Here is a 14666-nt window from a genome sequence, read left to right as displayed (position 1 = left end):
GACAAAATGCTGATACAATGACTGCCACTTGAGCGTGGCATCAACCCATATACAGCAATGGAACTTATTAATTGGTCAGTGGAGATTGGGCATTGTGTTCTAAATGTATTCTCTTTCAAGAGAAATTAACTTACGTACAATCATTTTGTTTCTGGGCCAGCTCATCAAACAACTTATCCATGACAGCCTCCACATCAGCTTCACTTGTGCTACAGTGAAAAGAATAATAGAATATGAAATTAATAACACTTGAAGCCAACATCAAACAGCTGCCTGAGCCTGCTTAGCTTTTTGCCCATAAAAAAAGAGAACAGGGTGATATTCTCTAAATACAAACATTAGATTCAGAATACACTTAAAAGCAGAGAATATTAACTCTCAGGTAGACGATCCTGCCTTATTTGCATACATTGAAAGACTTCTGAGCTTCTAGATGCTTCCAGTAATGAGACGCTACAGGCAGAGTAAATCCATTAATACCATGTGTACACAATGAGAAGAAAGCGCCTGACTCTCGCTTGCATGCCAAACAAGAGCAAATAGGCAAGGCAGTCAAGCATCCAGCAAGTACCCTTTGAAACTCCCCTGAGAGGGTACACGTGAAATTAAATATTGAGGGTGTTTTTAGAAGAATCAAGCCAAGCGACTGGCGGAGAGGATCGAGCACTCAGAATGAAATTGCTAGCTCCCAAAGACCAACTTGATCTGCACATGAGAAACTTTCTCAGAGTCTACATGTCTGAAGACACAGGACAGACTCCCGTCAGAACCAGGACAATCACAGAGCACAGTTTCCCTAGAAAGTGTCCTTGCTCCAAGTCCCCAAGCCCCCTCCTTCTGCTGCCTTCTACAGTGCAGCTCTGGAGGTCTCTCACAGCCTCTGTATTCTAATTGGAAATCACCATATGCTTAGGGAGCACACACAGAAAAGTGTTGTGCTGTGGCCTCGTTTCTTCTCACTTTTTTTTTCAATGAAGAGTTGATAAATTAACAGTCAATAGAAGAAAAAAACTGGTAGAAGATAGAGGCCGGTCCAAAAAAAAAAAACCAAAAAAAACCTTGAAGTGAAAATCTAAGTTTCCTCTTCTCCTACAAACAAACGTCCACAAGATGACCTGCCAATATGCTTCATTTTGACACAAATCAATTTTAACTAATTGTGGAAGCAACTGACATCCGCTTTAATAGTGTCTTGTTGAAAATTAGTCATTAAGATGAAGTTGAAACTAAACAAAATCTTTCTTAGCAGGTTGCTGGCATTTAACATATAACCACGAATCCCTCGACTATAGCAGAAGCAACACTTAGAAACATAGCACCGCAGGCATGGAAAAGCGGCCAGTACCACCCACCTCCATAGGGCTCAAAAGTAACATCTGCCATGGCTGACTCCATATGCTATTTGACTTCCATAACATCTTATAAGACCTTTAAGTTAAGCCACATTAAAATAACAAGATGACACTAGATAAAGAATGATTCTAAGAGACAATCACCCAAATTTAATTTTTTTATTACACTTGCACGCATGTGGAGGCCAGAGAAACTCATGGGAGTCGCTTCCCTCCTACTATGTGGGTCCTCAGGTTCAATGTGGGGCATCAGGTTGGGAGGCAAACACTTTTATCAGCCCCACAAAGCAAATTTAAAATTACTAAGAAACCAAAACGTCAACGTAAATGTCAATGTCACATCAACCACCTGGATGCTTATTTAGAACAATTTCTACCACGCAGTGGTGTGTGAACACACACAGGGTTTGTTTGTTTTTTGAGAAGTGGTGTGTGTGTGCATGCTTGAGTGTGCATGTTTGTGTGTGCAGATGTGCAGTGCTGGTGCCTGTGGAAATCAGAGGCTGACGCCAGGCTGACTGACCATGAGCTCCAGGGCTGCCTGTCCAAGTTTGCCCCACCACCACCTCCAGCACTGGAACTGCATAAGTGTGACTCTGTGCCTGGCTTTTAGGTGGGTGCTGGGAATCCAAACTCAGCACCTCATGTTTGCATGGCAAGTACCTTACCAGCTGAACCATCTCTCCAGTCCTGATTTAAAAAAAAAAAAAAAAAGATAACATTACACAGCCCAGGCTGACTTTGAACTTGTGCTCCGTCTGCCTCATCCCACAGAGTGTCTGGTTAACGAACTACTACTTAAAATGATTTTATTTTACTTATTATTACCAATGTATGTTGGGGAGCACGCATATGCCACAGTGTGTATGTGCAATCAAAGGACAGCTTTGGGGGTCACTTTGCCATGGATGGGTTCTGGGAATTGAACTAAGGCCCTCAGACTTTCTTGGCAAATATCTTTACCCACTGAGTCATCCCACTGGTCCTAACGGCATACTTGTCAAGGCGGATAGAATGGAGCACACAGAACAGGCACATAATTCATCAGGACAGCACCTGCCTAGCATGGCAAGACCCTAGGTAAAATCCCCAGCATCACACCCACCCACCCACACGCACGCATACACACACACATGCACGCATACACACACAGGCACGCACGCATGCCAACTGCTCCTTCATAAGAAGGTTAATATTTCATTTGCATTTTATTTTCATTTTTTGAGACAGGGTCCTGCCATGTAGCTTAGGCTGGCCTATAGCTTGCAATCCTCCTGCCTCTGTCTCCTGAGTGATTAAAATTATAGAACTATACCACCACACCTAGAACAAAATTTTTATTTCAATATTGTCTTATAAGAATTTTATTACACTACCATAAACAGATACTCTGAAGTTCTAAAATACAAAAAGTTTCAGTGTTAGATGGTCCAAGCTCAGTCTATGTGACATGTGACTGCTGCCCACCTAAGTGCATCTCAAACAGAGTCCGTGTGACACGTGACTGCTACCCATCTACTAGCGTGCACTTGGCCGCAGGAGTAAGTTTTACTGGCGCAGGGGAAAGGAACCTCATCTTCGAGCTGCCTTGAAAGCAGGCAGAGCGGGTGGCTACTGCATGCTCTGGTGTTTGTGATGTAACTGCACTGATATAGAAGAAAGCAGGATAGCAGAAAGTGATTCTTAACCATAAACAGGTATTCTCAGACTCCTTAACTAAGAACTGCCAGAAAACCCTTTTTCTTTCCACCTTCTGCTCAGACCCCGGCTTTCCTTTTAAAGAGATGCAGCTATTGGGGTTCCATAAATAGTTCCAAGTTTTTATGTGTAGTATTGTGCATGTATCTAGGATGTGCATATGGAGCACATGTAGGCCATGTAGCAGATGTGCAGGCCACGAAGCATGCAGGCCATGGAGCACACATGCAGGCCATGGTGCACACGTGCATGTCATGGAGCACACATGCAAGTCACGAATCACACATGCAGGCCATAGAGCACACATGCAGGCCATGGGGCACACACGCAGGCCAGAGAACAACTCTGTGGCCTCTTCCCCCCTTCCGATCTGGAGGGTCAAAGCTAGGTCATCAGGTTTGCACAGCCAGTGCTTTGCCTACGGAACCATCTTGCCAGGCTGTATTAACTTTTCTTAAAGATGAGCATTAGCAAAATAAGGAGAACAAACTTCTTTAATTACCCAATTATGTCAGTCTAAAAGGCCAGTTATCCATTGCACATTTCTAAGTCAAACTTAAGCAGCTTCGAGTATGTCTTGCACTTGTATCAAAAACCTTGCAGCATGGCCAAGGGGACAAAAGCTGACCTTTGTTGGACCAGCATGCAGCAGGGAGCTCCTCACACTACTCTGACCTCGCCACGGAGGTGACATCATCACCACATGTCCACAGAAAAGAAGGTGGAGATTCAGAGCTATGTCACTTACCTAATCTAATCTTAGATTAATTATTAATCTGATATACGAAGACATAAACTGTCTGTATGAGAGAAAATATTAAAAAGGCATGGGCAAACTGAGAGCAATGGCAATATTTATGTCATACCATACACAAATGTGTCACCACATAAAACTCCAACGGAACAACTGCTAAAGGATTCTCTCTCTCTCTCTCTCTCTTTTTTTTTTTTTTTTTTTGGTTTAGTTTTTTTCGAGACAAGGTTTCTCTGTAGCTTTGGAGCCTGTCCTGGAACTCACACTGTAGCCCAGGCTAGCCTCGAACTCACAGAGATCCGCCTGACTCTGCCTCCCAAGTGCTGGGACTGTTAAAGGATTCTTAAGAAGCTGCATAAAAAGATGGCCCAGTTGGTAAGGAGTCCATCATTCCAGTATGGTGTTGCATGCCTGTGATCCCAGCCCTTGGAAGCTGAGGCAGGAGGATGGCACTGGGATCTGCACAGGAAATGGCCCTCACTGGTTCACTACTGGAGGTGTGCGGACAGCTGATGGGCACGTGAGAAGTGCAACTGTGACTTCATGAATGGACTGATGTCAGTGGATTCAAAATGTGGCGGCAGGGAGCAAGAGCCATGTTAGCCTGCGGGTTCGGCTGGAGGACAGATCGTGAGGGAAGGCAGTCATGCCCAGGTTCCCACCACCGTGGTGCTCTGCTTTACCATATGCCTTAAAACAACAGACTCAAGAACAGTGAACAGAAGCCTCCAAAACCGTGGGACAAAATATGTCATTCCTCCTTTAAGTTGTTTCTCTCGGGTATTTGGTCACAGCTGGAGTAACTTGGTGACCCTGTGCTGATGGTAACATTAAGAGGTGGCTAGGTTAATGAATCCATTCCTGAAGTCAGAGTTGTCGGGGTGGAATCTCTCCCTAAGTGTCTGTGTTGGGAGCCTGGGGCTGACTTGCTGTGATCTCTGTGAACCAATAAACAGAGGGCAAGTTTAAGGCTGAACTTGATAAGACTATTATCTTCCCCCTGCACACAGCCACCCACTTCTCAGGCGAAGCTTTGCTTTCTAAAACTTCTACAACCTCCGAAAGCCAACAGCTGGGCCCAAACACATGAGCCTGTGGGGATTTTTTAGATTCAATCCACAGCCACACGGCTATTCCACTCATGGAAAGCCACCCATGAAATAATAACGGCTAACTTCTGGGAGAAGGGTCACTGTGAGCCACCCATGAAATAACAACGGCTAACTTCTGGGAGAAGGGTCACCGTGACACAAAGACAAAAGGGAGATAAGCCGAGATTCAGCCACAGGGACTGTGATTAAGTGCAGGGACCTCCGATTATCAAATGGACTATCAGGCAGTTTTTTGGGTTTTTGGGTTTTTGTTTAAGTATCTCACAAAGTTGACAGAATTGCTAACTTCCGGCAACTTCTAAAGATGTCAACAAGCCTTGTAGGAATCTGAATGTAATTAGCCCCTATAAGCCCCTAGCGAGTGGCAATGTTACGAAGTGTGGCCTTTTTGGAGTAGGTATGGCCCTGTTGGTCACTGTGAGGGCGGGTTTTGAGGTCTCATGTGATCAAACTACATCTAGTTCAGATCACTTCTTGTGGCCTGTGGGTCACGATGTTAGACTTTCTTTCAGCTCCTTCTCCAGCACCACGCCTGCCTGGACACCACCATGTTGAGCCACGATAACAACAGGTGAAAGCCGGCCACCCGTTTTCCTTTATAAGAGCTGGTGTGGTCATGGCGTCTCCTCACAGCCATAGAAACCCTAAGACAAGCCTCTGATAACTGTCCAACTCTTGCTCTCACAATTATAATAGCACCCTTTCCTCTCCCTCTACCACCCCCCCCAACACCACAATGTCTTCATAAAGAGGGGGAGGGATCAGGAGTCACTGACCTCTGTGACCAGCGATTGTGATAAGGGCCTTTCCTTGCCCTTCTGCTTGAGAGAGCTGGTTATGTTCCCTAAAGAAAGATGATGGGGAAGAAGCATTGTTACTGTAACTACTTGGAAAGATGCTGGGGAGAAAGCGTTGTTATGGCAACTACTCGGAAAGATGATGGGGAGTATGTCACAGGAAGAGGGCCTTGCGAGTTTAAAGACTCACATCATTTTGAATTCACTCTCTGTTTCCTACTTGGGGTTCAAGACGTGAGCTCTTAGCTGCTCTTCCAGCCACCATCATCTTGAATCCTAACCCTCTGGAACTGTAAGCCCAAATAGATTTCTTCTCTATAAGTTATCTTGGCTATGGTGTTTTATCACAGCAATAGAAAGTAATACAATGTCAAGGTTCAGCACACTAGAGACTATCACAACGTATACTCCAACTGGAAGCTGGCAGTGCAAAAAAAAAAAAAAAAAAGAAAAAAGAAAAAGAAAAAAGCCCACACTGTCAGCCGGGCACTCAGGAAGCAGAGGCAGGTGGATCTCTGTGAGTTCAAGGCCAGCCTGGTTCCAGGACAGGTTCCAAAGCTACAGAGAAACCCTGTCTCAAAATACAGAAACAAACAAACAAAAAACAAAAACAAACAAACAAAAATCCATACTGTCTATGGTCTTATTAGAATTTTGCAGCTCTTTCCATTGTAATGACCAGAAAACAAGGGAATTGGGCCCAATGTTTGAAGAATGTTCTCTTCCTCTCTGGGAGGGAGCAGAAAAGGAGCAGGAACCAAACACTCACGCAGGGTATAGCTCAGTGCTAGTGGCTGCCAAGTGTGCACAAGTCCCTGGTCTCATAACCAGCTCTGCGAGGAAAAACTGACTTGCTTCAGCTCCCTTGAGACAGCTGGACTCTGGGTCCAGCAAATGCTCATGGTACAATACACTAGGCCTTTGTGTAGACAGGACGCAGGAAAAGAAAATCTGTCCACAGCTAATCAAAAGTTGACACACAAAGAGCATCAGGGTCACTTCTGATGGGAGGCAAAGCCACTCTTCCAAAGCTGCCCCTCTCCCCTGAAGGCCAAGACAGCCAGAGCACCGCACAGCCTCCTTTCTTCTGCTCTGCGACGCCCTGAAACCCAGCCATCTCGTGGCTCTGTCACCTTTGTTCCTCTCAGGAACGGTGCTGAGGAGCTGCTTTCTGTTTTCTGTTGAGCAGTACCACTGCGTCTTTAAGTCAGAAAAGCCCTGGGATCGACCACTGTTCAGGTGCCAGGAAATCTGGCCCCCAACTCCAGCAGGAATCCTGAGTACAGTACCTGGGTTAGAAGCCTGATTGCTTTGGAAGGATGAGAATTGTGGTTTATCTTTTCCACATTAAATCAGTAAACAGAAAAAAAAATTAATCAGTCATTCCAATTTTGGGGAAAAAACCTTACAGCTGAAATCAGGGCATTCAACATAAAACTTAGCCTCAAGGAAACAGAACATGTCAAAAATGAGCTTATTATTGCTGGATCATTTGAAATTCTCAACCAAAATTCCCAAACACTTGGAGGTTTTTGGAAGAGGGTCACGCATGAATTTAAATGGAAATTAATTTCGTCAAGAACCTCCCACTTCATTAGGATTGACTCAAGGGGACAGAATGCTAACCACACTTTGCGCCTTTGTCCCCTTTCAAAAATCAACAGCTTGTTAAGGTATCAACAAGTAGAATAGGGCTGGCTTTCCTCAGTGCCTGTCGCTCCGCGCTCTCTATGTCAGAGAGCCAAAGTTGATTTGACAGAGAAAGTTCTCCTTCCCTGTGGGGTTCTTTGCCAAACTTTCCTGGCAGAGAGTCTCCGTACTCTACCGATTCCTTGTGCATTCATGCTGTATGGCTCTTTGTCCTCACACCAAACCGAATCGGGGGCTGGAGGCAGGTCCAAAATTAAGTTGGTTTATACTTGCCTTAATATAAAACAGACTTGGTCGTATTTCCAGTCCTGTAGGTGTGTTTTACATAACAGAATCGGTTGTCCGAGTGGATTTTTACCCTGCTGTTTATCTCCCCGGTCACGCAAAGGCTTAATTGACTGCTCAAAGATCCATTTCAGGCCCCACATTCCCACCCTTCTCAGGCACCTGGTGGATAATTTCCCTGGCTCCATTAATCTTGACCTGTATATAATGCCGAAAGTGGGAGCTCCTCAAATTGCAGGGCTTCACCCCTCTCGTCTCCACGGAAAATGTCTACTGACTTTCTATGTTGCGCTTACCTGAACGAAGTCAGCAGCCTACCATGCAGAACTGCAGTTTGATAAATGCTTTAAAAATTCCTTTCTGCATAATTTCAGAAAGGCAACCTGAGGAAAAGGTTTTAAAAAACAATAAAGATAAAAGAGAAGTCGAATAATGAGGGAAGGTGGCAAGAGGGTTTTGAGAGCCTTTTAAAAAGTCCCCAGCAAGTAACTAAGGGCCCGGGACTTCTGCCAGGTCAGTTTTTCTTGTCCTGGAGACTGACTTTCAGTTCAGCCTGTGATCTGTTTGAAGATGAAATAACAAGCTGATAAGAATGCTAAGAAACCTGAGCTGGGCACGGTAGCTCACGCCTGTGATCCCAGAGTACAAGAGACTGAAGCAGGAGGATTGTGCAAATTCAAAGGCAGCCTGGGCCTCTGTAAGTGAGTTCCAAGCTGAGGGAGACCTTGTCATAAAAGCAGGGTGGGGAAAGATAATGTTAAGAAAACTGAAAATTTGTATACACGTGATCTGCTCACATATTGTACGCCTACACAGCATAACTGACTGACAGCCGGATACCTTTGCCAGTGCTGTTAAGCAGGGAATGACGGGCCAGATTTATTCTGTGACGACAAACCGAAGTGTCCTGTGGTATGAGGTACCATTGCCACATGCGGTTTATTAAAAAAGAAAGAAAGGAGATGTGCAGGACAGATGGGTATAGCTGCTGGGAAGTCTGCACAAGAGGAACTGCCACACTGTACCCCTTGTTAGAGGGCATTTCAAATAGTTTCACACACTCGGTATTAATTTCTCATTCAGTAGCCCTTGAGTTAATGCACAATTAATTACTACTTAAGTGTCCATCCAAATCATGTCAAATAGAACACTTCTATGGTTTGAACAGCCAAAAACTTGCAAAACAATTTGTGTGATTACGTCTTACAGAGTATGAAGCAGGAAGCTGATATGTGTAGCTAACACACGGCTCTATGTTTGCATTGTGGACGTGCGTATTTACAAGATGGCAGTGAAAGACAGGGTGCTATATCAACCTCGCCCAGGTTAAGCAGACGATAAGATACTAACATCAATTCTAAACTGAAAGTCTAGACTTCAGCTTAGAGGTATTTGACATAAACTTTACACAAACATCTCCAAAATAAAACAAAACCAACCCCAGCATCTGAAATACTTCCGTGTCCAAGCATTTGGATAAGGGTATTCAAGCTGCCCAGGAACAGCTGCAAACTAACAAACCAGCAGGTCTAGATAAAATGGACAAACTCCTAAAAAGATGCAGACCAAGCAACTGACCCAACAAGGGGACGAGGGAGAGATGGGGTCCTTCAAGTTGCTGTGAGGCCAGCATTATCCGGCCATGAAAACCAGACTGGGACATGTCCAGAAAAGAAAGCAACTACAAACATAAACGTCCCCGTAAAGTACCGGCAAGCCCATGAACACCGCATAAAGAGGATTCTATGCTATGATCGTTACTGTCTGGGGCTGAAGTGGCCCCCAGAGCACCCTCTCCTTCACTGCTGTTAAACATATGTTAAAGGCGTGGTTCCCAGCTCATGGCACTACTGGGGGGTGAAGGAACCTTAGAGTGGGGCTTAGTAGAAGGCAGTTGGGTAAGAGGATGCCCTCAGATAAGACATCAAGACACCGATACCCTTCCATTGTCCTCCTACGCTCACTTTTCTGTTTGCCCACTGCTGTGGCCCCACGGCACTCCCAGCCACTGTGCCCAGCCTGACACAGGACCCGAGACAGCGGTGCCATCTACACATGGCTGGAAACCTGGGAAGCCGTGGGCTGAGATAGGAATCTCCTCCTGCTAAGTGCTTTGACTCGGACGTCCTGCTCAGGGATGGAAAACTGACAAGTCTGGCAATATCTGCTCTAGAAATGCAAGGCTAATCTAAAATCTAGAAATCAATTAGTAGCATAAAGTGTGTTGCTATAGCAATGGGCCCAAATCACATGATTTTCTTAGCAAAACAGAAGATGCACTTCACAAAATCACAGAAATGCTCAGCAAACCAAGGAACAGGACACTATGGACTGACAGCAAACATCTGTGGAAAAACCCAGAGACTGCGGTGTGACTAACGGTAAAAGTCATTTCCTTTAAGGCCAGAAACAAGATAAGGCTCAGCATCTCTCGCTTCCTATACTGTACTAGAGCTCAGCTCTGTGAAGAGATTTAGACAAGAAAAAAAGACATCAAAATGTCCCACCTGCAGAGGACGAAGCAAACTGGTTCTGTAGATACTGTCATCTTGTACTTAGAAATCCAGGAACTCTAGTAAGAAATTAATAAACCAGTTCATGCAAAAATCTGTTACATGTTATAGTAGTAATAAAGACACTGAAAATGAAATTGGGGGGAAATTCATTTATAGAGCATAAAAAGAATAAAGTACTAACAAATGAATTTAACAGAACTGTAAAGCATATTGTATATTAGAAACCACAAAATACTATTGAAAGAGACAAAAGGCCAAAACAAATGCACAATAGAAACCTGTCTAACTGGCAAGAAAAGGTGAGATCCAAACCATAACTACTAATGCCTGGGACACAAACACCAGGCTGTGATTATGGGATCTGGTGAAAAGGTCCCTAGATGTTCCAGACACCTTCCAAACTAGAAAGTGGCAGCCTTGCAGGCAGAAACTAGAACCCTGCTGGGGTGGATCCGAGGAGATGGGTTAGCCATTAAGAGCACATACTGCTCTGGCGGAGGACCCGAGCTGGATCACCAACACCCATGTGGGGCAGCTTACAACTGCCTGTAACTCTAACCACAATGCTCTGGCCTCTGTAGACACCAAACTCATAGGCACACACCCCCAAACAGACACACATACACATAATTCACAATCAAAATCAAGGGGCTGGAGAGATGGCTCAGTGGTTAAGAGTGCTGGCTGCTTTTCAAGAGGCCCTGGAGTCAGTTTCCAGCACCCACAGGTAGCTCACAACAGTCTGCAACTCCTGTCCCAGGGGATCTGATGCCGTCTCCTGGCCTCTGAGAACACCAGATGTGCACGTGACACACAGACTTACATGCAATACCCAAACACAAAAATTAATTAATTTAATTAAAATTTTAAGACAAAAGAATTATGCCAGGATTTTAGATGTGGGAAGGTATGACAATGAAGCTAAGAAGCATTCTTAACTTATTGATGTGGTCCTCACAGCTGAAGGATGAGAGAGCATTTAGAAAGCACGTCTCAGGCAGGAGGCAGGCTGCTTTTAACTGCGGGGAGCTGGGTGTGTGCGTGAGCATCATCCTTAGCTTTCAGATCTCTTTGCCTTAAACAGAGCTCGAGCCTTAGAACACTGTGGAGGTTTTTATTGTTGTTTTTTGTTTTTTGGAGTTTTTTTTGCCAACTAATTGTTGTTTTTTAAAAATGGTGTTCAAAGACACAGTCACCAAGATGATTCTCTTCTTGAAAGAGATGTTTCTGAAGTGCAGAACTGAAAGGAGCTCTGAGAGGAAGCTTCCACTGGAAAAGTATTTAAGAAGAAACTTATTTCTGAGATCTGTTCAAAGGACTGTGTGCCTGTGTGCACGGGGAGGGGGTAGTATATATATACACAGGTACTAGGTGATTAACAGTGTGCTTCATATGAGCTGGTGATGATTCTGGGGGATGGGAACCAACTGAAATCAAAGTCCGTGGCCTGCTGAGAGAGTGGGCCCTCTGCAGGTCTCTCTCTCCTGCACACTGAGAGGATGCACCGAGACTCAAGGCCTTGACCCTTCCTGGTGCTGTACTGGTCAGGAGCAACCCTGAGCGATGAGATGGGGTAACCCTTGGGACAGAAGGCAGCCATGCTTAATTCCAGCTGGACCATGATAGGTTCCAGAGAAACTAGGCGCTCCTCTCACGCCACAGGACTCAAGGCCTGAACTGGGATCATCTGGGCCTCAGGAGAATGCCCTTCCACCCCAGGGCATCAGGCACAAGGATGCGATGGTATATCCTTCCATTTCGGCTGCTCTCTGCACAGACAACTAAATCCCCGTGTTTCTGACACAGCTCAGTTGTTTCTTTCGCCAGGATCCATACAATACTATGTCAATCTGTGAACTCAGAGGTAGAGCACATAAACGTCCCAGCTCTGCCACTTGTCCCCTGTTCAGTGTGAAATCTTGGGGAGCTGGCTCGGCGGGTAAGATTCAAGCATGTGGGCCTCACCCATGTAAGAGCCAGGGACACCACTATGAGCCTGTAACCCAAGCACTGAGGAGAGAGGAGGTGGAGACGGGGATTGCTGGAGCTTGCTGGCCAGCCACTCTTGTGGAGACTGTTCACTGCAATATTTCTAACTCAAAAATAAGGCAGAAACTAACATCAATCTCTGGCCTAACAAACTTGCACACTAACAAAGACACATGCCATGTACCTGTATACATACACATACATTACATTTAATAGACATATGCACACAGTTGACAAGAAAATGAAAACAAATCTTTTAAGGCCACAGCTGCTGTGCTGCGGATAGGGGCTGTGACTTTGGGAAAGATCTGTTGTGTGAATAAGAAGCATCCCATTCTGGATCCTTCCACAGACTTAACGGGGACAAGGCAGCGGAGTAGGGGGGAATCCACACTACTCAGTTCCTAAAAGCAAAGGAAAAACAAGCAGCAAATGCGAGATGGAGGTGACCTGAAACCCTCTCTTCAGGAAACCAGTGGATCCTCCTGTTGCAGAAATGACAGCAATTAGCAGGGGCAGCATCCCATGGGGCCCCTCCATAGCTGTGCCTCCTGCTGGAAAGATGTGTTCACTGCACATACAAAATCTGCTACCAGTCCCAAAGAGCTATCTAAGGCAGGTAACTACTTGGGAAAGCATAAGACATGTCATGCTTGACAAGCTCCATAAGGTCCTAAATGAGTCATTGGTCTGAGTGACCACCAGAGGCAAATGAGAAATCCAAAGCTCAATGGAGCTGCCTGGGTTTCAACAGACTGCCGCCTGCCTCACACAGGGGTCCCTATGAGGCCTACTCACCGCATCCAGGACGAAACTGCCTGCGCCTGTCTGAGGACTGCAGAATGAGAACGAGACAATGGTGGGATGCTTTCACCTGCTAACATTGCCTTCTCCAAGTCTGTCGTAGGGAGACTGAAAACTACTCGGGAAAGTTGGAAGTCTCTGGAATTTTCTCAGAAAGGCCAGGGAGATGGTTCAAAGGATAAGGTGCCTGCTGCACCAGCCTGACGATGCCAGTTTGGACCTTGACCTGCTGTAAAAGCATGGGAGGAAGTGTGTCTGTGATTCCAGCATTCCTATAGCAATACAGCAGAGCTAGGAGAGTCCACTCAAGCGGCAGCTTGCCTGGAGTGTGCAGCGCAGCGACGAACATGCCCCCGACTCAAAGACCCTGACCTCCACATGTGTGTTGTGGGAGGAGCACACCTTCAGACACTAACACACACACACACACACACACACACACACATACACACACTACTGAACAGGAAACGCCTGTAAGAATCAGTTCTGAGGAAGCAGACAATACTCTGAACGACAGACGTTGCTCCATGTCAGCTTCGCAGGTTGTTTGGAATAAAATCTCTGGTAATTCTTAGTATTATTTGTATTCTAGCTTTGGGGTATTTTTTATTTTCTTTGGAAACTTGAAGAAGAAAAGTGCCGAGCTACTGAATATTTCTAGCCTCAGTCCCACCACCCTGAATGCATCCATCTTGTCTGAATATTTCTATTTAACTAAGGATCATGGATGGGAGACTGATTGTAAGGAAATCCAACAGTGGTTGGCATCCTCTGGGGAGAAGGCTGCCTTCTGATTTACAGGCAGTTGACTCTAGTGAAATCAATGGGAGAGTACTCTGGACCCCATATTCAGAAACAGATTCCAGATTTTAGCTGGAGAGTAATCAAGAGAAACATGTTTTAACAGGGAAAGGTATAGCACTGCCCACAAGTCAGTTACAAGGGGAGATGTAGCAAGTTTTTCTATAAATGTGAGACCTGGGGGGCACTGGCCTATCATCTCAAGAAGTTCACACGTTCAAGACATGCTTGGTCTCAGAGGGAATCCAAGACCACGCCCAGCAACTGGGTGAGAGTCTCAAAACATAAAGAAAATGAGCCGGAGGGCTGACTCAGGGCTGAGAGCACGCACTGTTCAGCGGAGGACCTGAACTGAACTGGGTGCCCAGTGCCCCTTTCAGGCAGCTTACAACTACCTGCAGCTCCAGCCTCAGGCGGAATCTGCTACCTCTAGTCTACGGGGTACCTGCATCACATGCTGATACCCACTCCCAACAAAAACCCATACACATAATTTAAAATAATAAAAGTAAATATTTAAAAAATAGATAATAAATAAAAAGTAAAATAAGAGAGCTTGGGGTATAGTTTAGTGGTGTAGTGCTTGCCCAGCGTCTGTGGGGTCCTAGGTTCAGTCTTTCGTATCAGGAAAGAAAGACAAGAATAAGGATATACCCTGAGCCTCCCATCCTGATGTAGTTCAGGGTTCCCTTGGACATTCTGGTTCCCTGGACTCTGAGATTGCCAGCATGAGGCTGTGTTCTCCCACCACATGTCTTAGGAATGGAATTGAGTTTCACTATGCTAGAATTGCCTTGCTTTGTAGGTACACAAGATGGCTCAGAGGGTTAAGTGCTTGAACTAAAAGCTGATGACCTGATTTTGATCCCCAGAATCCACACAGAGGAAAAAGAGAGCCAATTCACACA

The 14666-nt window shown here is 45.4% G+C and overlaps 1 protein-coding gene across 6 annotated transcripts in view; it reads right to left on the bottom strand.

The window, feature by feature from the left end:
• Afg1l (AFG1 like ATPase) overlaps positions 1-14666 on the bottom strand; it is a 156575-nt gene that overhangs the window by 33850 nt on the left and 108059 nt on the right. For all 6 annotated transcript variants that reach the window (XM_085690825.2, XM_085690822.2, XM_048425158.3 and 3 more), the window contains one exon: positions 139-209. In XM_085690825.2, the coding sequence (XP_085546951.2) occupies positions 139-209 (71 nt within the window). The remainder of the gene's footprint in view (positions 1-138; positions 210-14666) is intronic.

This window comes from Myodes glareolus, chromosome 1 (assembly GCF_982192425.1).
Source record: "Myodes glareolus chromosome 1, mMyoGla1.1, whole genome shotgun sequence".
NCBI classification, from domain to species: Eukaryota; Metazoa; Chordata; class Mammalia; order Rodentia; family Cricetidae; genus Myodes; species Myodes glareolus.
This window is presented reverse-complemented; position numbering and strand designations above follow the sequence as displayed.